This window comes from Talpa europaea (assembly GCF_964194135.1).
Source record: "Talpa europaea genome assembly, chromosome: 11".
Taxonomy (NCBI): Eukaryota; Metazoa; Chordata; class Mammalia; order Eulipotyphla; family Talpidae; genus Talpa; species Talpa europaea.
The window spans coordinates 1998645-2024523 of NC_140078.1; the positions used below are offsets into that span (position 1 = coordinate 1998645).

General features: G+C 49.3%; 1 protein-coding gene across 1 annotated transcript in view; it reads right to left on the reverse strand.

The window, feature by feature from the left end:
* Nucleotides 1–8433: 8433 nt before the first annotated feature.
* RAB22A (RAB22A, member RAS oncogene family) overlaps nucleotides 8434–25879 on the reverse strand; it is a gene marked incomplete at both ends in the record, with an annotated part of 42796 nt that continues 25350 nt past the window's right edge. The window contains 5 exons of the mRNA XM_084247240.1: nucleotides 8434–8531; nucleotides 14166–14275; nucleotides 14874–14980; nucleotides 15072–15143; nucleotides 23689–23770. Coding sequence (XP_084103366.1) covers nucleotides 8434–8531; nucleotides 14166–14275; nucleotides 14874–14980; nucleotides 15072–15143; nucleotides 23689–23770 — 469 coding nt within the window. The remainder of the gene's footprint in view (nucleotides 8532–14165; nucleotides 14276–14873; nucleotides 14981–15071; nucleotides 15144–23688; nucleotides 23771–25879) is intronic.

Below are 25879 nucleotides of genomic sequence, written 5' to 3' on the forward strand. Positions count from 1 at the left end.
AAAGAGCCCCCGGAAGCCCTCCCGCTGTCAGGAGTCTCTCTTGCAGTAAACCTGAATTTGCTGATCTTCAGCCCGGTGTGTTGGGATTATCCCTCAATCGCTTACACAAGAAGCCACCCGATGGACAACAACATGCTGAAAAAACTCAAAAGGATGGAAGTACAGAGGACGCAGAAGTGAAAAGCAGGTCCCCAGGCCTGTCCTCAGAGAAGAGGGCCCTAGTGACCGCTGGGTGACCACCCGCCTTCGCAGGACTGTTCTCTCTGCCCCGACTGCCAGCGGCCATCCAACACGAGTCCTTCTGTTAGCAGGTAGCAAACACCTCCTCCTGCCTTGGGGCCCCCTATATGTTGTCTCTGGCCTTTCCTGGCCTGTCTTATCACATAGCCAGGCGGGAGTCACCTTGGGACTGGACTGTGGGTCTGTGGCTTCCCACCACACCGGGCACCTGCCACCCTCCCCGTCGGCTCAGGCTGCGGGTCTATAACTAGAGGGTTGGTCCTGAGGACAGACTCCCTCCCAGAGACGCTGGGTAGGAAGGCGCTGTCCCCACGCGAGGCCAGTACGCACAGGTGGACGCGGGACGGCCATGGGCCAGAACGCAGAGCCCTGTGGTTCTGACACCGTGGGGGCAGTTGCGTCAATGTGCTACTTTGCAAAACAGCCGCTCAAGCAAAACAGGCCCATTTCAAACGGAAGCCTTGCTCGTGAGCCGGTCATTTGGCCCTAGGTGTCGGTCCCATGGACATGTGTCCACTAGCGTCCAAGCCTTATAGAAAGGCTCTCAGACGTGGGCGCGACAGCAAAGCCCATCACACCACGGAAGACCACAGGCGGCTGGGCTGGGGCACGGGCAGGTGTGTGGCTGCAGAACCAGGCAGGACTGGCCTGTGCTGCGAGCTAACGGGCGGTGGCTGCAGGGCCCGAGGTGGGCTTCTGGAGCGGGAGGAACACCCTGTTTCTGGTGGAGGGTGGGCATGTGGGGACGCCCCTGGAAAATGTACTGAGCTGCCCACAAGGTTGACGGCACTTTCAGCACATGGTATACTTCGAGGAGAAAAGGCAGAAACCAGACGAAGGACAAATAGCGATTTTAACAGAATCAGGTAAGGGAGACACTTTGCCTAGCGGATTCTGTGAGAGCTAACTCTATCGATGCCGTGCCACCTGCCAGTTACATACGTGTCTGGCCAAAGCAGACATGTGGCAGCTTCTGTGACCCTCCCATTTTACAGATGACAAAAACTCAGAGGGGTGAGGGGCTTGTCCAGGGTCACACGGCCTAGAAAGGTCTCTCTCTCTGGCTCTAGTTTCCTCATTTGAACACGACCACACGGACAAAAGCACTTCTTCCTCAGAGGGATATCAAAGAGAAGGCACTAAGGTGAAGTTGTGCTTCTGGAGGCAAAGGATGCCACGGAGGGGGTGCCACGGAGGGGTACCATGGAGGGGGTGCCAGGGTTAAAGTGAGGATGGAAATCCTGGCACCTCCAATGAATCTGTCCAAATAATGGAAGCTTTTCTGCCATGAACCACGACCCCTGGCTTTTCCTCCCTTGAGGGGCAGAAGGCGCAGCCCCTACCAGCTTTGCAGGCCTGCCTGCCGCCCCGCCCTCCATCCTAAGGACCCCAGGACTCCAAGAGGGAGGAGTTAGGCAAGAGGGAGAGGCAGGACGCCCAGGAGGCTGAATCAACCGACATGACTTGGATCAAGGCTAATATGAATACCAGGCTACGCACCAGATGTATCTCTCCAGTTCTGGTTCTTTGGTTTTCAAAAATCATTTTGGAATGACTTCAGAATATTTGGTTAAGAACAATGCGTGATGAATAATATCACAATAGCTTAAAAGGCAAATACATGTGTTTGTAAACAGAGCATTTTATTAACAAAATGTTTACACCCTTTTACAACAGAACAAATTTTGTAGTGATTGAGCAAGTTATACTCTATGAAAGTTTGTCCTAGAATATTCAAACTAAAACAACGAAGTTTAAAAGTCTGCCAAATCAGCCACCACTTGCAAACTATCTACTACCAGTCTAAATATAAAAAGAAAAAAAAAAAATCTTACAAGAAAAATCAAAAGATGTAGTTTTTCTTTTGTCTACAAACAACACAGACATCACAGGTTTAGAGACTCAGGTCCAGCCCAAGGTTAAGACTGAAAAAATAAAAGTCTTCGAACAGTCACACGAGCTCAGCAACCATCATCACAACATCTCATCACAAGTCATCAGTGGTGGGTCATGCGCTAAAGCCATGGCTAAACATCTGGGTTTACAGAGCTACCAAGCAACCGAAAGTGTGAGCAACTTGCTTTGACATTTTCCCCTAACGGAGGCTACCATAAAAAGGCACAAGTATCTTACTCCTTGTATCAGGTCTTGAAAAGGCATGGCGTTCTTGGGAGAAATCGGAATTGCTGGTAGGAAGGCTTAGCTGTTTTTCTTTCAATGTCTAGGTTCACCGTAGCTGTTTCGCCTCAAAACTGGACTTGGATTTTTACAAACTGTAACAAGTGCGCTACTATGAACTAAGTGAAGTTCCGGCACCTACCCTAGCTCATAAGCAATGGTAAAAGAACATTCTGTCACACGGTCACGCAGCCTCTGAAAGCTAGTGCTGCCTCTTCTCTGCAAACACTAAGGTCAGCTCTTGTGTTGTCTGACAGGGCGGGCTCTGTCCCGCTCCCCCGGCCGAATGTGGGGCAAAGCCCTACCCTGCGGTCCCTTAAGGCAGCGTGGGAGGCAGTGGGGTGTGCACTGAGGAGGTGGCTAGGACCGTGCGTCTTTAAGGGAGAGCCCCCCTCCCCCACATACACACAAAATGAGAAGAGAAATAAGGCAAGAGGTCTGCTCCGATCAGAGACGTCAGTTCTTAAGAAGGCCCAAGGCATGATGGACAATTATGTGAGTGACTCATAAAGTGAAATGATGGAAAGAGTGAGCTGGATGAAAGGAAGAAAAATCTTTTCCAGGGCAGTAAAGCTCGGTCTGCACAATACAACAAATGGTTTGACAATTGAGCCAGCAATCAGTCGCTCCGTCCAGTGGGCTGCGATAATTTTCCCCGGGTGTGATCGACTAGTCACTCTGACAGCGTGTGCCCTGCCCATACGAAGGGGAAGTTTCATAAACTCTGTAATCACCTCTTTTGCAAAGTGAGCGGAGGGTCACAAATTCAGGGTCTGCCTTCAGAAATTTTCCAGGGGTAAAAGCGATTAAGTATAAACTTAATGGAAAAAATGAATGGAGAAGTGATTGTAGGGTCAAGTTCCAGAGGGAGGTCAGCACTGCTGTGTGCTGTCCACCCCCTCAGCCGTCCACAAGTGGACGAAAGATGCTGTGGGTGCTTCCTGGACCCTCTATCTCAGTTCTGAGTAAAGATCGTGGCCCTTTAGAGACGACTCTGAAGTGCTGCGTGACAGTCTCCGTCCCCAGACACTACAGTTCCCGAATCAAGGAATGGCATCAAAAGTGGCATGTTTTGTTTCTGCTGCCTGATTAAGGAGAACGTTAAGGTCTACCGTTTAAAACTGCTAATTAAAGGAGGCTCTTTATGAAAATCATTACTGTCTTAGGACTTCCCATTAGTTGGCCGAATTCTTGGCACTTGAATTTCTGTTCGTGGAAAGCTACCCAGAGTTTTGTTGGTTTCAGTTATAAAGCACTTTGATGAGGCACTGGGCACCACGCAGATCTGAAAATGAACTGGCAATAAAGTAAGCAATTTTTGCGAGACTTGTTAAGACTCCATGGTTTTAACCGCAGAATCTGCTGATGGCACAGCCTCATCTTACGTCTGAAGTGCTCGATGTAAAGAGAGGACAAGATGGAAGGTTTAAGGGTTTTCTTTTCATCAAGCTTCTGAACCCTTTTGTTTTAAAGTCTAAAATATCTAGAACGGATGCCACTCCAGAAGGAAAGAACGCCGATATCAGTCACTCCTGATGGTTCAGACCATCATATTAAAGCTGATTTATGCCACTGAGTCCTTCCAGGTCTGCAAAGTAAATAATTTTCTTATATGCTGAGAGAACCCTAAAGGACAAACCGAGAAATCTGGGGAGCCTTGGTTCTATTTATTCACTTTCTTCATTATGTCTAACGAAACTTCATCCCGAAAGGTCTCTCACTTACCTTTCCCTTAGATGGAAAAAGTGGGGGCTCCTAAAAAATGTAATAACACCCTTCTAATGTTTTTTAGATTTCCATTTGCACATAAAACAGGACAAATGCCCCCAGAATTCCATTCATGTTTCTTGCAAACTGGATAATCACATTGCCTGGATTTCCATTACCGGAAGTCAAGACAAGAAACTCTGCTGTCAAGAGAAACGGGCAGCGGTGGTTTCTTTCAGCCCTTGGTTCCACCCCCACCTTCCTTTTCTAAAACTATACAGTATCATGTTTATCTCTGGTTTAAATCTGTCACCTGGACGATTTTTAATCATAGTCCCAAAGAGTTAAAGCAAATCTCCTAAACATCACCTTAAATCACCTTTAAATTTTTTGGTGGAGTAAGCTGCCTGCCGGCAGGCACAGCATGCTGCTTTGCCCTTGGAGGTGATTTCATTTCTTCCTTTAAAAAAATACTAACCATTAAAGGAGGCAGATTCTTTCCTGAAGCCAGTCAGCAGCAGCATTGCTGCCCGTCCCTTTAAACAACTTAAAATCAGGACTTTTTACAGGGTCACACTGTCCAGCCCAGCGCTGTCCTGCAACGCTCACTACAGAGTTAGGAGGAGTATCCATAGCTTCGTGAGTTTAGGTGAGAGCTGGCTGAGTTGGTGGGCTACCCTTTCTCCCCAAATATCCTGAAGCAGGTACCCAGCACAGACCAGAGCAAAGATATGCAGGAGCTCTTCCCCCGAAGGAAGGATGCTCATTACTTCCACGGGCGCTTGCAGAGACAGCTGAGGGTGCAGGGGACCCGTGCATGACCCTTACAGACTGGGGGGCCATGAACTGTGTTCTCAGTGTGTTCTGAAAAATGAGTGAAAAAATGCTATCAGGAATCGACAGAATCCGTTCTGTACCTCACTCTAGGGACATGCGAGCTGCGTCGAGGCCGGGAGCTAGTGATTTGCAAGCCCCGGGGCTGGTGCGCCAGCCAACGCCAATGCGATTGGCACCAGGCCTGCCCGTCTGAACACGACACCACTCCAAACAGACATTCGGGGTGGGCAGCTCTGGGGACGCCGCCACCACTGTGTCTCCCAGAGTCTGATTCAGAAGGCCTCCTGGGCCTGTTTTCTTGAGGACAGAAAAGAAATACATCCAAGACTTCGAGAAAAGTCCTGAAATTAAATGTGCCCTTCTTTCCCTTTGCATATTCCAAAGTAATGAAAACTGAGACCCTCACGAAGGACCCAGCCCACCAAGAGGACAGGGAGGCACTCTGGGAGGCGGACACTTTGGGGCTGTGCGAAAGGACTGTCCTGGCTGCCATGGTGGAGCAGCGGGGAATGGGGGTGTGCCCGCGGCCAGCGGGCTCTCAAGGGCTCCCCCCAGCCCTTCCTAAAGAGCTTCCAATGAAGGGCACTTAATCATACTCTTACTTTATGTTCTTTTAATCACCAAATGATAGTTAATTAGTTCTCACAGAATCAGAAAAACACTTGTGAGAAAGGAGAGTTCTGGAGCCATGGTCACTGGGCTGACACCTGCAAAGAGCCACTCCGGCCTCTGCGAGGAGCCAGTGAAGTGTCTCTCTCTTGTCAGTCCAGCCTCATTTTCAGACAGCCCTACATCCTGAGGGACCAGAGATCTCACAGTGGGCTACCACTCAGCTCCCTTGAGATCTACCCTCCCCTCAGGGTGAGAAACAGGCGTGCACGGCCGTGTGTGAGGTCCCTGCTCGGCAGGCTAACGACCCAAATGGATTCAAAACAAAACACTGCTCCTGACTTTACTATTCCTCTTTGCATTTCAGGCACAGACAACATCAGTGAAAAGCCTTTTTCTCCACTTTGGCCGAGTCTGGATGACGGGCAGAGACACGGCGTGCTGGCCAGCAGTAGACACAAGAGGGGCAGCTGTGGGCATTCTCAAGACAGACCCCAGAAACACACCGAGTGCGGTGGTGCTGCACGAGCCCTATGCCACTGGTCCTGTGAATAAAGCTGGAGGCTCTAACCCCACAGAACTGGCCTCTGCTGGTGGAGGGAGTAAGAAGTCACCCAGAGAAGCAGCTGCGGAGGGCAGCGGAGCCCGGATGGGGCTGACCCCGCAGCACCTGCTCTTGACAACACGCACTGGGGCGGCCTGGAGGTGAGTGGTGCACCCACCGTCCCCTGAGTCCTGAGGCCTTGAGGCATCACACTGACTGATGGGTGGTGGAAGAAAAGTGAAGGTCACCTATTGGCATCTTCTTTTGGGTGAGATAAGACAGCCAGGGTCACAAATGCTTCCAGTGCCTCTTGGGTAGTGAGTCAAGCAACCTCTGTTTTTATTTTGTCGTCGTGGAGACAGAGGCCTGGGAGTGGCAATCTCGGGACACACAAGGCAGTGGCCAGATGCCCTGATGGCTCTGGCTGTGTGTGAAATAAAATCAAACATCTTTCTGTGGGAAGAGCCCCGCCCCTGGGAGCGCCCGTTTTCCTGGAAGCCTGCTGCCGGCAGCGGGGAGGAAGAGGAAGCTGGGGTTGGAGTGCACACATACGCTGGGGCAGAGCCAGGCAGAACTTTTACTAGCTGCAGCGGCGACTCCAGCAAGAGGATAAGCAATTTTAAAGGCTTAAGACAGACGCCAGGGAAAAGGGAATCGCTTTCTACTTAATCTGAGTTATAATCTTCCCATTAAAATCCATCCATATCAAGTGGGGGGCATAAAGAAGCAACAATTATTTTTAAAAGTTTCCACTGCTGGATTTAAGGATAGCTCTGAAAATACCACTTAGTTTGAAATTCAAGCCGTTTCATTTCCTATTTAATCTTGTAAATTTCCTTCCCTTACAATACTCAGGTTGGAAGGGTGCCAAATTAGACCAGGAACAAATTTTCACCAACTTCACTTCAGTGCTTTATTTTTAGATTATATTAAAAACCTCATTAGGCTCCCTGAGGGAAAAGAGTGTTATCCACTAACAGAGGCAGAGGAAAATAAAGGGAGGGAGAGATAAGCTAAATTGCTAACAAGGAAAGCTCTCGTAGAACAGTTGGTCTGAGGTTGCCCTAATAGCTAAAAGCAACTTATCACCCAGAGCAGGTAAATGATTTGAGTGGAGCTGAAGCGCTCACCCTGAGGCGAGGAAGGGCTAGCCAGGCTCTCAAAGTGGCACATGTCTTTATTATGGTTTCCATATGGGATCTGGAGGGAGGACAGGCAGAAGGCAGGCAGAGAAATCTTTTAAGACTGTGAGCTCAGTGCTCTGGTGCCTGCGGCCAGCCCCGCGTCAGCGTGCCGTGAAGACTCCCCCGGCCTCCAGACTGCGTGGGTGATTAAATGGAGGGTTGCATGAGACAGAATTTATTCATATATTTACATAATTTATAATCTTTAAGCAGTGGTCTCATAAATACAGACTACAACTTTACATATGCTAAGCAACAGATAACTGTTTTCCCCACCAAAATATTTGGATTAAATAAAAAATTGACAGCATTTACAGCGCTTCTTTTACTTTCCTCACCTCCTTTCTAAAGCCATTGCAGATCCATTTAAACATATGCAATCCAGTTTAGTCTAGGCAGCTTCTCTGCCACCACCTTGGTCATAAGAGTGTATCTGAAAGGTGCCAACAGCATGCGTGGGGGCACCTGTGTGGCAGGGTCGGGTTGCAGCACTGGGGACACTGTGCTTTGCCGCCACTGCTGCTGCTGCTGCTGCTGCTGCTGCTAACTCACTGCGTGCGCTCCAGGATGACGCATTCAATGGAAAGTGCTTTAGAGATGGTGGGATGAAGTCATTTCCATCAGGCCTATAAATAACCCACTTTAACTTTAAATAGTGATCGCCATTCCCCTGCTTGTGACGGCCTACCATATTTTAAATGACAAGACTCCTAGTAACAGTGGTGATGGGAACCAAGGAAATGATCTCTTTCCACAAGGTCTTTTTTTCCCTCAAGAACCACAAAAGTGCTAATTTTCCCTTTACAAATGTTACGTAAAATCTTGATTACAAAACTCCTCAACAATTTAATCCTACCAGTCATACAATCCTGCATTCCTTTTCAGCAAGGTCAAAAGCCAATGATGTAGTCCCTTTGTACACCAGAGAGTCTGTACATGATACCAGTCCACAGACTGAAGTATCACTGCTGCAGTCTTCAAAGAGGAAACGGAACTGGTCAATGTCTGCGAATCCCTTTTGCACGAGAGAAGACCCAAGACCGGCTAGCCGAAACCTGGTGGCCGGGCCCCCAGCCCTCCTGGTAACCCTCAGGACCACCTACTTCGCCATTGGGGCTGGAGGCCACGGCACGGTCAACAGCAGCTTCGCCTGGGCTCTGACGGCTGTCTGCGGAGCTTGAAGCCCTTGCCACCAGACGGCGGGTTGGTGTCAGTGGAGGGGATTCTCCGGCCTAAAGCAAGGGGAGAGGAGGGAAGGGAAGGAAGGTTAACTTTCCAAATCTGTTCATGCACAGACACAACAGCTTTGCAAATGCAAGTGGACAGGTTTCATTATAAAAAAAAAAGGCTGAATAAACTTAATTTGGGATTTAGGAAAAGTTGCAGAAGTAAGAGAGAGCTGCCGTATACACCCCCCCCCCCCCGCCGTCCCCTAATGTTGAGATGAGGCTGGGTGTTCCATGGGGCATCTGTCAAAGCGCAGAATTTCACATGGGCACATCACCATGAACGGGAACTCCAGACTTCTGTCAGATGCCATCAGTTTTCCCACTAACATCCTATTTCTGTTCCAGACCTAATCGTTTTCCAAACAAGACTATTGCAAGCATTTAGTGAAAGTTTAAAAAAAGAAAAAAAACTACGCTGTATGTGCCCATGGTGAAGCCTGCCTGTCCCCTCGTCTGGTGGCAGGAACCTCCCTTCCAGAGGCGGTGCGTGGACGGGCCGAGGCCACACATCCCTCCCCTCGTCCCACCGGCTGCTCTCATACCACCTGCCCTGGGGACCACACTGATGCAGAAGTTGGGGAGCAACTGCGTCCTTTTCCCTAGTTCTGTGATGCTGTGCAGGATGGGGATGGTATGCTACAATCCTTCCCCACTCCCCAGATGATGGATATTTACTTTGTTTCCAATATTTTGATATTATTAATGATGCAAAAACCCATCTTTGTGAACTTATGAGAGAATGTGTAGGATAAATTAGCAGGAGTGGAAGAGCTAGGCCATGCTATACTCCTCCTGGGTATTTATACCACACACACTGTATTCTAGCAAGAACACAAGAAGGACGTGCAATTTAAATTTTGAGAGCTCTCAACAAAAACAAAGTAAATAATCCAGTTAAAAAATGGGCAGAAGAGCTAAAAGAAACTTCTCCAAAGAGAAAATGCAAATGGCCAACAGGCATATGAAAAAATGTTCAATATCGCTTGTAATCAGGGAAATGCAAATCAAAACTACCATGAGATACCATCTTACACCAGTGAGAATGGCACATGTTAAAAAAACTAGCAACAACAAATGTTGGCGAGGATGTGGAGAAAAAGGAACTCTCCTGCACTGCTGGTGGGAGTGCAAACTGGTCCAACCACTATGGAGAGCTGTGTGGAGATTTCTGGACCTACTAAACATGGAGCTTCCATAGGATCCAGCAATTCCACTCCTAGGTATTTACCCAAAGGACACAGAATCATTAATTCAAAAGGGCACCTGCACCCCTATGTTTATAGCAGCACTATTTACAACTGCTAAGCTGTGGAAACAGCCCAAATGCCCAAAATGGATGACTGGATCAAGAAGATGTGGTCCATGTACACCATGGAATATTACTCAGCATTCAAAAAAGATAAACTCATGCCATTTGCAGCAACATGGATGGCGCTGGAAGGGATCATGCTCAGCGAAATAAGCCAGAAAGAAAAAGAAAAATACCGGATGGTCTCACTCATAGCAGGAATCTAGAAAACCTAAATAAGGGACCAGGAAAGAGACTAATCATAATAAAGTCAAAATCAAAATCAACAAGCAACTTTAAACCAGAGACACACTACGGGGGTGTGGGGAGGCGGGAAGAGGATCAAAGCAAGAGGGGGTGGGAATTGTAGGGGACTATAACCAAGATGAAAATGCATACATTGTGCAAAAATGAAAAATGATGTAAAAAATGTATAAAATAAGAAGAAAATAAATTTTGAGAGATGCTGCCAAATTGCTCTCTGAAGAGGCCGAGCCACTTTATTCTGCCAACGGAGCACGAGAATGAACGGGTTTCGCTTCACTGCTCTGTGAGGCATAGAGTCAATTTCGACAGAACCTTAAATCACTCACCATCCACCCTGCTGGTAACTCCCGGCTGCTTCCGGAGCAAAGGCTTTCCCGACACCTCCCCACTTCCAAGTCTCTCCAACAACACCTGCACAATCAGGGCACCAGAGCATGCCACTGTGTTGTTTTATGCAACTACATCCCTCAAACTGGGGCCTAAGCCCTTGGAGGGAGAGGCCCCATTTCCCCATCTCTGACTTCCAGTCTCTATTCAGCATAACACCTGGCCCAGGGTATTCTGAAGACACGGAAGGAACTAACACAAGCACTTTTTGGCATGAATGGGTGGAGAGCATTTGGCTACTTGGCAGTGGGCATGGTGTGGTAACATACATTTGAAGATTCCTGACTTTATAAACCTAAAACATATATAGCATTGCAAACCAACTTTACCTCAATAAAAAATAATCTACTAAAAACAATACAAAGCAAAACAAACAAGGCTGAGATGGAATCTGCCAACTCTCTACACTGGAGGTGCCAGCATATTGAGGGGGTCAGCAAGTTGGGTGGGCAGCACCCAGCATGTTGTCTGCACAGCTAGCAAGAATCCCCCAGCAGGTCCTACAAGTACTGGACACTATAATTAACTTAGAAGCTTTACTGACGCTTCTAATCATTGCATATTTCTCAATAAATGGATGTGGGAAAAAACAGAGCCAGCAGCACAGAGATGTCTGAAATGTTTCTAGAAGCAGAGAACATCTTGGAGACTGGGAACAGGCAATGGCTTCTTTGAGAGGAGCTCAAAGTGCTAACCATCAAGAAAAATAAAGACTGTGTTAATTGGATTATATTAAGATTAAAAAAAATTATTTCTACTTCATCAAAGGAATTGGTTCAAAAATGACTGTCAAGCCACAGAGGAGATGTTTCCAATACAATCAACAACAGACTCACATTCAGGATTAAGAAACAGGCAGGTAACTCAATGGCAGCAAAACTTTACAAAAGAAGATATCCAGATAATCTGTGAACATAAATATCCAGAAAGGAGCTCACCTCAGGAACTCACAGAAATGCAGGTAATGACTACCTTGGGGTGGGGAGAGCTCCACCACAAAGACTGAGGGGCAGAAAACTCATTGTACATGTGCCAACCAGACTGAGTCACTTTACCCCTGGGTGGAAACGCCTGCCACAGAGACACACGGGTGGAGGGCACCGGCACGAGGTGCGCTCACAGAGGTGTGGACGACAGGGAGGAGGTGTGAAGGGAAACAACTACCCGAATGCCCTCCCACATAGGGATAGCCACACTGTAGGTGTTCTCCCCGCTCCGGGTTCTGACACACACAGCCCCATGAGAACAAATCCTGACATGTAAGAAACATCATGCCGTGTTAAGTATGTTTAGAAAAATATGAAGTACAAAAACAGATTCGAAGAGGCACAGCACACCACCCCCCCCACCTTAATGTCACCTCAGCTCTTCCACTGAAGAGCTTGGCCTTGGGATGCAGGCCGCTTCAGGACCTTCCCGTCCCCCTCCCCGGGGCGTCGCAGGGGCCCAGCTGCACCACGTCCATGACGGCGGCTCCAGTCTGGTTTTCTGCAGCGTTTACCCGAGCGCAGTCTCTTACCAAGGTCCATGGTTTAGCAGTCAGGACAGCAGTCGCTGGGGGGCGCCAGGGGGAGGGTTTCTGGGTGCTGCTAGATCTTGATCTGAATGAGACGTACAGCAGTGGCCGTGGTTTGTGAAAATCTCTTGACCTTTATGCTTCTGACACGAGCACTTTCATGTATGTGTATCAAATTTTCTTAAAAAATTAGCTTTCTGCTAATGCAATTTTATAGCACCCAGTAAACAATAAACTCAATCTACATAGACGTTTTTCTAATCTTTATGATCTTAAAAACAGGAAGGTTGTGAACTCTACCAACTATGAAAGTCCTTACATAAAAGTTAGTGTGTACAGCTCACTGAGGCAGGTGAATCATGGCCTCGCTGGCCAGCACCCGGGGACCCAGGGACCACCCAGCTGGCGGCAGGCATCACCACTAGCTTCAACAGATACCACCCAGGCCACTTCGGGAGAGCTAGTACGAGGCACTGGCACGCTGCAGCACCTGCCCGATGCCGATCTTGATAAACCATGGACCTTGGTAAGAGACTGCACTCGGGTAAACGCTGCAGAAAACAAGACTGGAACCGCCCGTCATGGACGTGGTGCAGCTGGGCCCCTGCGACGCCCCGGGGAGGGGGACGGGAAGGTCCTGAAGCGGCCTGCATCACCAAGGCCAAGCTCTTCAGTGGAAGAGCTGAGGTGACATTAAGGTGGGGGGGTGGTGTGTGTGTGCTGCGCCCTGGTAGTTTGAGACCACATGGAGGTTCACTAAATGCCATAAATGCTTTTCTTAAAAAAAAAAAAAAAAAAAAAAAAGTGGAAAATTCTTGTCTGGCCTTCTGTTGCTGGTCAAGAATGCATCTGGGTAGCAGATGCATTTACCACCTGGGAAAACAGTAAGAGCTCGACTTGCTCAGGTTGAAAGGAAGGGCATGGACTGGAGGCTGCCAGGCAGGCAGTCCAGGGCCACATCCGGCGGCAAGGGTCTGGTGGCCCACGAAGATCGCTGAAAACACTGGGACTAGCGGCCAGCTCTGCACGACGGGACAGGTGACAGACCTCGGGGTCTTTGAATAAACATGGGAGAACACGAAACATGAAAACAAAAGTAACCCAGCGGTTCCCGGTCAGGGGCTAATACCGCAGCGTGGCCCCAACCACTGGAGCTGGGCCCCAGCTTGCCCACTGTGGGGGTCATGTGGGCTTTCTACCCCCTTCTGCCCCTTTGGGTGGTTTGTCCCACTTGTGGCCACCCCCTGCTCCTGCCCGCTCCTCTGTGCTACCAAGAGTATGTCCAGCTTCAGCGGCCTGGACTTTTAAGGACTCTGTCCAAGGTGGCTGATGCCAGCTCACTCCACACGGGCTCCTGACACGTCCGGGGCACTGGAGTCACTTGCACAGCAGCTCCCTGGGGTCTCTGCTCTAGTGCCTCCTCCTCAGAGGCCTTTTCTGACCACAGACATTATTTTCTTCCTATCACACCTCAGCATCTGAAAGGATCTTCCTTATTTTTGTGCTCACTGTCAGGCATCTCCTGAAGTACTGGCGCTCCAGGAATGAAAGGGCCTCGCCTTGCCCATCTTGTTCACCGCCGCTGCCTCCCCTGAGCCTGGAACTGTCCTCAGTAAATATTTTGATGAAACTGAATAAAATGCATAAGCATAGATATGATCTGTAGAGGACCCCAAAGGGGCTGGCAGCAGCCTCTTGCTCATCTAGCATCATCACATCGAGACCTCTGGAAAGGGATGGGGGTGGGGGTGGGGAGGAGGGCTCCCCTTTTACTTCGAGTATTAATTTTTGAGGGTTTTCTTACAGTGGAATTACACAAGCATTTCATTTCCCTTTATTTATTTTGTTCATTTTCAATGACTCTGGACAACTAATTGAAACACATTTGAAGAGAGGAGGCAGGAGGGATGACAGCTCCCAGGACCTCCATGCCCTGCGCATTATTTATTCAGCAGCAGCATTCGAGAAGAGCTGCAGTCATCAGGCAGCAGCTCTCCAGCAATTACAAGGATATGAAACTGGCTGCCACACTGACATTCTCAAATCTCATTCCTCTGAGAACAATATCAGAGACTAGACTATTCCAGATGAGGTAGGTATTTTACTTGGCAGAATAATTCTCTTTTAAGTTGCTCTGCATAGAGGAAACCCTGTGGAAAATGAGGCAAGAGATACTCACTGATTTCTATAAAGAGTTCATTTATGTTTATCGCGTTTTTTGCGCTGGTCTCTACAAAAATTGCGTGGATGGAATCAGCGTAGTCCTTAGCATCTCTCTCCATGACTTCTCTGGAAGGCAACAACGCAGATCAGGTCTTAATGTCATCCTCACCTATCCAGTAATTAAGCAGACTCAGGATGACAGGGGATGTCATAATGGCCAGTCACTGAGTCCCGACATGATCCTCCCGATGACACCGCTTCAGTGGTTAAACAAGACAAGACAACACTCCACGCTACTTGCACGACATGCCAGGGAAAGCCCCAGACTGCAGGGGGTTCTTCACCCCAGAAGCAGTCCTTGCTGTGGGAATCACGGAAGTAGTCCAAAGAAATGGCCAAAAAATGTGCCTTCCTTAAAATATGCTTTCCCTATGCAAGCAGGCCATGTCGGGGCACCGTGGGCTAGGCTGATCTCAGACAATGTCGCGTACGATGCAACCAGTACTTAAGCCAGTCACACGCCTGCCTGCATAGATTACCTAACTAGACCTAAATGCTCGGAATCTTCGCTTTAGTTTGAAACTTCAGGACCCAGCCACACTGTAAAAAGGAATTTTTCAACGTCAGAGAGAACATAAAATCAAGATTCTCACATGGAACTCTGTTCAGTAAGAATAGGAACACATAACTGGCAGTGTCGTCACCTCCTGTTCTGGCGACTCACCTGACATCGATGAGATCACACTTATTCCCCGCGATGGCAACGACTATGTTGGGGGGGCCATGCTGGCGAAGCTCTTTTACCCAGTTCTTTAATGTTGAAAATGTTTCCTGGAACACAGAAGGGGAAGGAAGCGACTGGAGACCTAAGCAACCCAAGGAGACCTTTCAAAAGAGGCTAACGAGCAGAGCCGGGGCTTACCTCCTTCGTGATGTCGTACACGATGATAGCGGCCGCCGAGCCCCGGTAGTACATGGGCGCCAGGGCACGGAACTGCGGAGAAGGGCAAACAACAAATGGGCAAATGGGTTAGATGTGTCTTTTGTTAGACTTTTCAGCCAATGATCCTTGCACGAAGGGACTCTCTTACGCCAAAGGAGATGGCACGATGCTTTCAAGCAAATGAATCAGTGACTACCCCAGGCAACACTTTTAATGGAACACTGAAGTAAGTGCATTTCAGAAGATGGCTCAGAACACGGTTTTCCAGGAATTAACTATGGTGCTACAAACAACTGTTTAAGTTTAAAAGGCTTTTTAATTGGGCTCGATGTTATAACACCCAAATTCATTCGTTCAATAGTCCTTTAAACTTTGGCTTCCCAAACTATCAAGGAGATAAAAGTAATGCTGTAAATAGTTCTCCAGAGAAGCGGCTGCATTTGGGTGTCGTAAAGACAAATTGCACCCCGGAAATGAGCTTACATTTACAGTCCCTACTTGGATGAGTGTGTAACTAGCTTCTCTGAAATCTCCCGCGTGGGGCAGCTCCCCAGTGCAGTACATGTCTCCAGACTTTGACTGGGCGTAGGCTGCTCCTTCGCCCCCACCCCCTCACCCTGATGAGTAAGTGGGAGGAAAGAGAGGGAAGGGGACTGGAACAATGATTTAAATAGCAAGGGGAGGTTGGGGAGAGCCCTTCCTCATGAGCATGAGAGGGAGAATGTGAAGCTCTTTCCTGCGCAGCCTGGGCCCAGCACATGTGTGTGCTGGAGGGAGCTTCTCACTCTGTGAACACGACGCGCTGACGTTTACAGACAAGAATTTTACCTACACTTGATCTCTGACTCTGATACCCGGCCCCTCCCTGAGATGCGACACCCCTGCACTCCATGCGCTCTGTCGGCAGGCGGACTCCAGCACCCTCCCCGCCTCCCCCACCAAGAGCATCTGGAGCACAGTGCCCGCCCCATGCAGAGCCAGAGCCTGCAATTTCCTAGCTGGCACGGTTAGCCTTTGGCCATTACACTCTCACAGGAACATGAGCTTCACAAAGGAAAGAGGCACTCTGACTGGACACCCCGTGAGGGACAGGGCACGTGTGACCTGCACGCCATCCTGTCTCTGGAGCCTAAGCAAGGACTGGTGATAAATGAGTAAGAACATAAGTGTGGGGTGATGCTGAACTAAACGCCAGGCCCAGCTGCTCAGACACAGGATGTATTACTGGCTTTTGTGAGAAAGATCCCCGCCCTGGGGTGAAGTTTTAGAAAAAAAACAAACAAACAAAAAAACCAAAAAAACAAAAAAACACACATACACACACAAAAACAAAAACCACTACAGGTAAATACACACCTTCAGAGGATGCACACCTGAGACTTATCTCATGTTTAATGTAATGTTACTTCCTAAAAAAAGGTAAGCAGGATCTAGAGAAATATAGTAAAACAATGCATTAAACAGATCCGTAAAGGCAAGAATCTTAACATCTTGCAGGAAGATGACAATGGTGAGATTCCTAAGCAGACCCAGCCTCCAGTTCTGCTACTACTGAACAGCTCACATGGGGTCAGGGCTGCACAGCCGCCTGTGGTTACTGTGGCCGAGACGTCTGTGACTCTAGAAAACAAGGTTCTAGCGAGTGGATGTTTCTGAGAAGAGTGGCAGCCAGGAAACATAAGTCAAGTACTTTAGATACCTAACTCTGAGCAAAATTCCGGCTCAATGAGGACATTATACAGGTATTTTAAAAGGAAAAGAGAAAGGAAAGCACTGCAGGAAGGGAAGCACACCACAGGGGAGCCACCCCACGGGTGTCCTTAACTTCCAGAATGCACCCATTGGGTTATTTTTTGCATTTAAATGTGTAAGAGAAAATCCACAGAGAAATGCAAAGATGTTAAGTTTGATAAAACACCTTACATCTGGAAAGAAACAAATGTGTTATGCATCTCACCAGGTAAATGCCCCCAAGACAGAAGACAGCTCCATCAACACCAGCAGTTTCCCGAAGCACCAGCAAGCCTCTCCCTGGCTCTGGTGACAAGCCCGACTCCCGGCAGGTTCGCTGTAGTCATGTAACCACAGTGGTTTTCTTTTGCTTCTGCTCTGCACAGAACATCATTTTCCATCCTCTCTCCAACCCGACTGCCTCTGCCTTTTAAGTGGGATGGTCAGCCCTCCACGCCCTCGTACTCGCCGGTCTCAGGCAGCCTTTTTGCTGTTTGTTTCATGTGTGTTTCACTTAAAAAAATCCCGTTCTTGGGCCTCCCCGGTGGCGCAGCGGTTGAGCGCTGGGTTGCGAAGCTGCCCGCGGCCTCTGTGGCGCCGGTTCGACCCCCGGCTGCTCCCCGGCCACCGGAGGAGGGTCCCGCATGGCGTGCAGACCTCTCCTGCCGCCCGCTGCTCCCCTCAGCAGTGTACTTTGTCAGTCTGCCTGTTCTGCTCCCCACTCTGGCTCTGGTGAATTCTCTCACCCTCCCGTGCTTCTGACTGTACCCAGTGCTTGTATAAATAAATAAATAAATAGATAGATAGATAAATAAATAAATAAATAAATAAATAAATCTTTAAAAAAAAAAAAAACAAAAAACCCGTTCTTACTTTTCTCTCCTTTTTTGCATTAACTGAATGCTTTTAACATAGACTTTTAATAATCTGCTCACTGATGATTTAATTCAATCTTCTTGCAAAGATTTTTATAGCCACCGTAGGTTTTTTCCAGAGTCTACTTGGAGTTTAAAATGCAAGCCCTCTGGGCCTCCCCGGTGGCGCAGCGGTTGAGCGCTGGGTTGCGAAGCTGCCCGCGGCCTCTGTGGCGCCGGTTCGACCCCCGGCTGCTCCCCGGCCACCGGAGGAGGGTCCCACACGGCGAGCAGACCTCTCCTGCCGCCCGCTGCTCCCCTCAGCAGTGGACTTCGGTCCTTCTGCCTGCTCTGCTCCCGGCTCTGACTCTGGTGAATTCTCTCACCCTCCCGCACTTCTGACTGTACCCAGTGCATGTATAAACAAAAACAAACAAACAAATAAATAAATAAAACATGCCTCTACATAAAAAAGAAAAAAAAAAAAGAAAAAAAGAAAATGCATGCCCTCACGTAAAAGACCAGAACCTCCGCGTGTCTAATCCTCTTGAGCCTACTGTCCCTGGTGCTTTAACCCACAAATACATAGACCCCTGGCGCTTTAATGTACATATACTGTAAACCATACAATTTGATGTTATAATTTTTGCATTAAATACCCAATAATCTTTTAACTAAGAAGAAAAAATAGACGTTTAGATTCACCATCTCCAGTGGTTATTACTTCTTCCTGTGGACATGAGTTGCCCCTGGGTGGCACGTCCCCTCTCCCTGAAAAACTCTGGAACTGCTGCTGAATCCTCTCAGCTTTTGTTTTTCTAAAACAAAATTTCATGTCTGAAAGCTAGTTTTGTTTTTGGCAGGCTGGGGCTCCTACTGTCTCCTGGCCTGCGCTACTTCTGCCGGGTCCAGCTTCAATCCGCACCCCGCGCCCCGGGCTGGCTCCCCGTCTCTCTCTGCAGCTCTCCGCAGTGTGACCACGCTGGGCCTAGATGTGCTTCTCTTTCTACTTAAGTGTTTCCGTAGCTTCTTGGATTTGTGAATTGATATAGTCCACCAAATTTGGGAGGTTTTCAGCCCTTCTTTCTCAGAGCAGGCTTTTATCTGCGCCGCTTCCCCTCCCCCCTTTCTGCTCCAGTTACATGAGTTAGACTGTTGGACTTGGTTCCTGTGATGCTGAGGCGGTGTGGATTTTCCCAATCCTTTCTTGGTTAGTTCCGTGGCCCATCCAGTGGGTTTTCATTTTAGCCATTACAGTCTTCAGTTCTAGAATTTCCATTTGATGGTTAGTGTCTGCTCTGCGTGAGTTCTCCATCTGTGGTTAGGCAGATAAGATACTTCATCTTTATGTCTCCGAACATATTTGAACCATCTGGGTTTGGTGGCTTCCCTGCTCATCAGAGCCATCTCTTCTGCGATTTGTCTCCTCTTTCCCCAGCTGCGCCAGTGGCCCTGAGCTCTGTCCTCCAATACTGGGTGCTAGAAAGATGAGCTTCCTGCTTGAGTCCTGGGCTGCAGGGACTGGGGAGTGTCCCTGAGGTAGTTAAAAAAATGTGAGTCTCCCCAATGTAGCTACCTTTTCAGTCTAGGGGCGCTGGCTGCTTGGCAGTGCCTTTAGCTGGTTCTTTATGTCCAGAGTTTACTTAGCCATAACTGTCGCCTGAGGGGGAATTAACCCTTTGCTGGCACTCCACCATTACTGACACCGAAACTCTTTCGAAGTTCTTCTAGTATAAAGAAAGAGAAGTGCCAGCTTGTGAACAGACTCAAATGACGCCAGCACCTCTTTGCTCCAAGCCTGGCTCTAATCAGGGGTTGGTAAACTTTCCTTGGAAAGGGCCAGATAGCAAACATTTTTAGGCTCTGTGGGTCATAGGATATCTGTTGCAACTACTCACTTCTATTACCGGGGACTGAAAGAAGCCACAGACGATACCTAAGCAAGCGTGCTTGTGTTCCAATACAACTTTAGATAGCCAAGCTGCAGGCTGAATTTGGCCTGTGGGCCTGCAGCGTGGAGCCCCGGTCTAGATGCCACCTCACTCCACTCTGACTTGAAAGACGGAACAAGTCCTTCCATGGCCCTGGACGATGAGTGAGGGCTCCAACTGGGGGATAGCCATTCTGGCGCACGAGCGCTAAGGACGGGAGCAGTATCCACAGACCGTGGTCAGGAAGCTCGTCTCCACAGTCTGAATGCAAGCACTGAATTGCTGTCGCAATGTTTATGGTGCATTTGTGTCACGCGTGCGTGCAGGGTGCCAGTCCGTCCCCTGCTGCTGCTGGAGGGCTGTCAGTGACGGGGACAGGTGGGAAGGTCACTAAAAATGAACTCACTCAGGACAGCAAACAGGGACAAAACGATCTGACAAAGGGCCTATCTTGAGACAATAAATGTGAAATTATGAAAACAAGTTTCATTCAACTGGCTGTTTGAAAACAGGGAGATACTGCAATCAGGAGTTAGGTTTCCTGAATGAACACTGAATCAAAGCTGACTGATAACCCGACTGCAATTTTCCTGATAAAACTACATGCTAACACAACACATGATCCTTCATTTCATGTTCGATTCTCCTGGTCCTATCACAGAAAGGGTAATTTTTACAAAAATATTTGAAGGCGCCATCAGTTTTCCCTATGCCTCTCAACCCTTTGACACACAAATCACTGAAGCACTTTTATCATCATCCTGATCAGTCTTGTTCTCTTCCTTTAATTTAACAAGATCCTTACCATCAGTGGCTTTGCGTGGCATTTGAGAAGTTCTCCAAAGTCACCTTCACCGACTGAGTGAGATCAGTGCAATCAACTGCCATTGGCCCATCCACAGACAACCCGTCTGTCAAAACTACATTCGGTGACAGCTCTGAGGGGCAGTGAGAGGATGTCTGTGTGGGCAGTTCATTAAAAAAGGCTTTCTTTCATTTTATGGTGACTTCTGGTTGTGTGGTGCCTCGCATTACTACAGGGCACTGAATAATAAAGATGCAAACGCCAGAAATGTATCGTTTGAGGCATGCAATACTCACATGGTGAAAGCAGGTGGAGAATCTATCCTTCCTTATCTGAGCCCAAGTTGGCGGGCCAGCAGCTCACGTTCATGCACTGGCATCAAAACCAGGTGCCAGGGGCTGAGAGCTCAGGCACGAGACACCCTGCCCCCAGGAGATCACAGTCTACCAGAGGGTGGACAAGGAAGGAAACGGGACACTCCAGGGATAAGGGCAGTGAAGGGCCCATCTACTAACTGGTTCCATCAACACCGAGGGTTGACATCACCCCAGGCACGTGCCAGGCACACAGGCCCAGCAGGGACCCAGGGTCCCAGCCCTCGAGAGTGCACTCTGCAGGGAGAGGCAGTCCATAAAGGCCTGGGACTGAAATCAGACCACATCTTGCAATGGGGGTCTTACGGAAAACGACTAAGGGGTAGTGATGGAGAAGGAACTGGGGTCCTCTGAGGTATGTGGGGGCCAGGGAAAATGCCTGGGGGTTTGTGATATTTAGCCTGAGACCAAAAGGTGGGGAAGGAGCCAGCACAAGTAGAGGGAAGAGAGTCCCACAGCGGAAGAAGGCATGTGTGGCTAAGAGGCAAGGCCCTGAGCATGGCCGGTGGGCGAGCACTGGGAGGGCAAGGGGACAGAGCAGGAGGGCACCAAGGAGAGCGGGTTACACAGGCCTTGCAGGGTTCTGTCGGCCAAGGTGTAGTTGGCTACTCCGAGGAGAGCTGTGGATATTTGACAGAAGTTAACAGAGTCAGATTTACATTTTCCAAAGATTGCTCTGTGTCCTGTGAGGGAGGGGAAGTGACAGGGCAGTGGCGCTGGAAGAGCGAAAAGGCTCCAGGAAACCCAGGGGAGAGTTCAAGAGCTGAGAGCTGGTAGGAAAGCTGGAGAGAAGTGAGGACTGAGGTCTATTTAGAAGATGCAGCTGTCAGAACACACAGATGGAGCAGAGGAGGCAGGATGAGCTCTAGATTGGGGTTCGAGCCCCAGGGATGCACTGCCTGCCGGCATGTAGGTGAGCGCAGCAGGGGGAGCAGAAAGCCCCGAGGTGCCATTGGAGGAGAGTGTGGAAGGCCACAGATGTGTTTTTTTAGGTTGCAGCAGCCCCTGGGCAGGAGCTGCTGTCCACTGGGCACTGGGAAGGCTCACGTCAACAAAGGACAAGGGAGAGGAGGAGGGGAGACAGGCGCACCTCGCAGGGCTGGCATGCCTGGGGCCTCGAGGTGGACCACAGGTGGTCAGCACAGCTCAGATGTGACCCGTGTGGTCCCCACAGCAGCTCAAACTACCTGAGATCAGCCGCCAGGTGTCTGGCTTTTCTTAAACACTGAGATCTGGCCACCTGGGCCTGTGCCCCAGCCCGCCGGCAAGGGCTGCAGCGTGAGCTCACCAGTTGGCGCTTTTCCCAATGGTCTCTCCACAGGGCCCCATAGTAGGCAGTTATTCTGCCCCCTCACCTGCCTGCCTGCTTCATTTACATTCCCTGTGCCAGCTGGGTAAGCGACCGTGCTCTGGGTCGGGTGGGGCAGATCTGCATTTCAGAGTGATGATTCCTGATGTAGAATCAAGTAGAACTGGGAAAACAGAAGCAGGCAAAGCGACTAATTACAGAACCTAGCAGAGCCCTGCTACTCTGGCAGCAGTGGGAAAGAGGCACAGACCCTGGGTAATATTCTTTATGGTGTAGACAAAGAGACAGCAGACACCAGGATAATCTGATTCAGAGCAGACCCAAGTCTATGTTATAGGAGGGCTTTGTGGTAGCATCAAGTATACGAAGGGGTACCTCAAACTGGGGTTCAGTGAAAAGGCATGCATGTCACTCGCATGATGAGCTGCAGGGGCTGCATCCCGAGATATATGCAGAAGACCCTGTGGGCAGGCGTGCTTCTGAAGGATGGGTGTGTGCCGGTCAGCCAAGGTCTGGTTGTCCTCAGTGTCCCACTCTAGGTGGCCGGCAGCAAGGAGGGGTGGGGAGACAGAGCGCAGGGACCACTGGGCACAGGGCATGCCGTCAGGCTTTAAAAAGCCCAGCAGACACCAAGGGAGCAAACCGCAGGCGCTCAGTCTGTGCTGGTCATGGTGTTCGCCTAGGACGGGTCACGCTATTTTGTTTCCCTCCACTTGTCTGGGATGCTTGTCAGATTTTACGCCACGCACAGTATCTACGCTGCCTGAGATAAGGCCGTGACGACAGACTATCTCTCCTGGTTACTTCTGGAACACTTTTAGGAGCTTAAGATAGCACCGGGCATCCATCAGATGTTCTGTTTTGATAGTACTGCTTGAAAACAAAATTAAACAGCAGTTGAGTAATGGAGCGGCTGCCAGGCGCACCTCAACAGGGAAGTCAGGCTCAGGGCCCAGAGGGAAAATGAGGGATCAGGCCAGCGTCTGTTCCCTGCCTCCCTACCCCAGTCCAATGTGGCGGGGGCTTCCAGCCCCCATTCTGTGCCGCGGTGCCGTGGCCAGGCCCTGCTCAGGCCCAGGCACTCCCTGAGGCAGACAGCCACCTCGGACAACTCCATTGTCAGGCCTTTATTAAGTTCCCGTTGCAGGGCACTCTGTTAGCTCATCCATTTCACTTAAATCTCAAACTTTATATGCTGTAAAGTTCCCTCTTTAGCTTTTAAAAGGCGGCTATAAATGAGATGTGCTTAACTCTCCCCTCTCACAACTCATCCTTTTATATCTTTCTGGAGGCGGGAGCCCCAAATTACATACAATGCTCTGAGTGGGACTTGATCAGGCCTGTTAGTCTGCATTTACTTTAAGACACTAAAAGTATAAAAATGCCCTCAGTGCCCATTATCACTTTCTCCATCAGTGGACTTTGCGGCTCTAATTGAAAAGAAAAAGGCTGGCCTACGCAAATGGAAATAAATGTGTCTCCGGCGCACAGAAGAGCAGTGAGTAACGTGAAATGACAGGGACGTCGACAGCTGAGTTGGCGCTTTAACTTGGGCCTCAGAAAAACACATAGTAAATTAAAGGGTGACTTACTCGTTCTTGTCCAGCTGTATCCCAGATTAGGAATTTATGTAGCTCATTTTGGTACTGGACAGTCTTGGTCATAAAAGATGCCCTATAAAGAGAGACCTAAATGATCAGAACACAATTATTTTAAGCAGGTTGCCAGCCCCAGTCGGAAGCATTACCTAGACCTAACTATGGATAACACGCCTACTCCCGCTCCACATTGTCCTAACTGAGGCCCTCTCTCGAGTATTCCTGGGAGGCTCAGGTGCTGGTTGCATATCCCGTGTCAAAGTAAAACACCTGCTCAACACAAAGAAGGGCGAGCTCTTCAGCTGTGACCGCTTATGTTCCATATCGAAGAGCCGAGAGACAGTTTGATGATGCAGACATTAGCGTCCTTTGTAAAATATGGAAGTTGTTATTTAAAAAGATGGTATTATGGGAAAACATTCTAGAAACTGTGTCTAGGAAATGAGCATACTAATAAATAGGCCATTTGGATTTGATCTCCCCCATTCCCAAACCACACGACCACACAAACAGCTGACACCAGCGTCAATAAAATTAAGATGACAAACAAGGAGCAAGGAAGGCAGAGGGACAAGCCACGTCCTAGGGGCCGGCTGTGTTTCAGCTAGAACACAACACCCCCCACCCCCATTTGCACCAACAGGCCACGCATCAGACCTCAGGGGCTGACCAGTCCACGATGGGAGGGGGGTGGTGGCTGCAGTCCACATCGCCCACCGCAAGGCACTCTGCTCTGGGGGCTTTGGAGGGAGGAGTTACTACTGTTTTGGGAGTCCCACATTTTCTGGAGAACCTGAGGAGGCATGGCGGCCCGCGCACATGCCTGGGCACCCGAGGCTCTTGGACAAAGGTTCAGAAGTCCTGCCCTGGGGCCTGGCTACAGCCTCAGTGCTACCATCTACTCCCCATCACCCAGAACGCTAGCTCCCGCTTGGAGAGTCTTTTGTCTCCCAGTGCCCTTCTTCACACTCCCTGGCTCAGGACCCAGAGAGGATCATGTAGTAGATAATAAGCCTTCTGGAGCCAAGGGCCACGGGGTAACTTGGAATCCTACTCCAGTCATCCCAATCAGGACAAGGAACTCAATGGCTAGACCCTTCCAGCAGGCTGAAAGACTCAACAGGAGATGTGATTGTCAAAAAATCCTGAGCTGAAATTAGTAGACTAACTTTCTAACAATCACTGATTATGTAAGTATCAGAATCCTTACTTTGAGAACCTTAAAGTCTGATAGGGTGAATTCCTGGCAGTTCAGATATAGATTTATGGCTCAGCAAGCAGCCTCCACAGTAAGTGAGTGTGATGAGGAAGGGAGAGCGAGGTAGGAAGCAGGATCACATCCACTGGACAGGTACGCTGTACTGGGTATTTATTTGCTGGACTTGTACCCCTCGGTATCCTCAGTGAAGTGCTTCATGCATAGAAGCTGCTCGATAAATGGTTGCTGTATGACAAGCTTGGGCGATGCACCGTGATTCACTCAATGCGTGGCGTGATTTCTCACTCAGGAAAGACCTAAGTGTTCAAAAGCCTTGTTTATTGTGGAGATTAAGTGATGTAACGTATGTGAAAGTGCTCGGCGAGCTGTAAAGCACTATACCTGCGCAAGGTGCTAGTATTGTTATTTAAAGACAGCTCCAGGAAGTGTTTTAGTTTAGACTTTACAATTAGTCCTAAAAGCTCACAGCTCAGCTGTCCATCAATTACGGCAGGGGCGCTCCATTTAGGGGTGACATCAGGCGCCGGCAGAGGCCTGTTAAGAGAGGCGATGCATCCAGGCATCCATCTCGGCCGCTCAAAGGACAGAAGAAATATGCTTCAAGTGGACAAAAAGCTGAGAAAGGTACAGGCAACAATTAAAAGGAAACGTTTCATTACAGGATCAGCCTACCCGTCAACGTTTCCCCGGTAAGGGAAGCACCGACTCATGACAGGAGGAAGACAAAACAGCAAGTGAGACGCCATGGACGTGCCTTCCCACCCCTCACCGCGGGCCCTCCGCACGCCTCCTGCCTGCCCACACTGACGCTCCCACAGCACGCTCCTCCGGGTCTGCGTCAGGGTGTTCGGCCGGCATCACACTGCACGCCGTCTGTGCCTGCGTCTGTCCTTCCAGCTCACCACCCAGAGAAATCCCCGCTGTCTCTTGGACAGCGGGGCCGTGTGGCGATGCCTACCTTGGTGG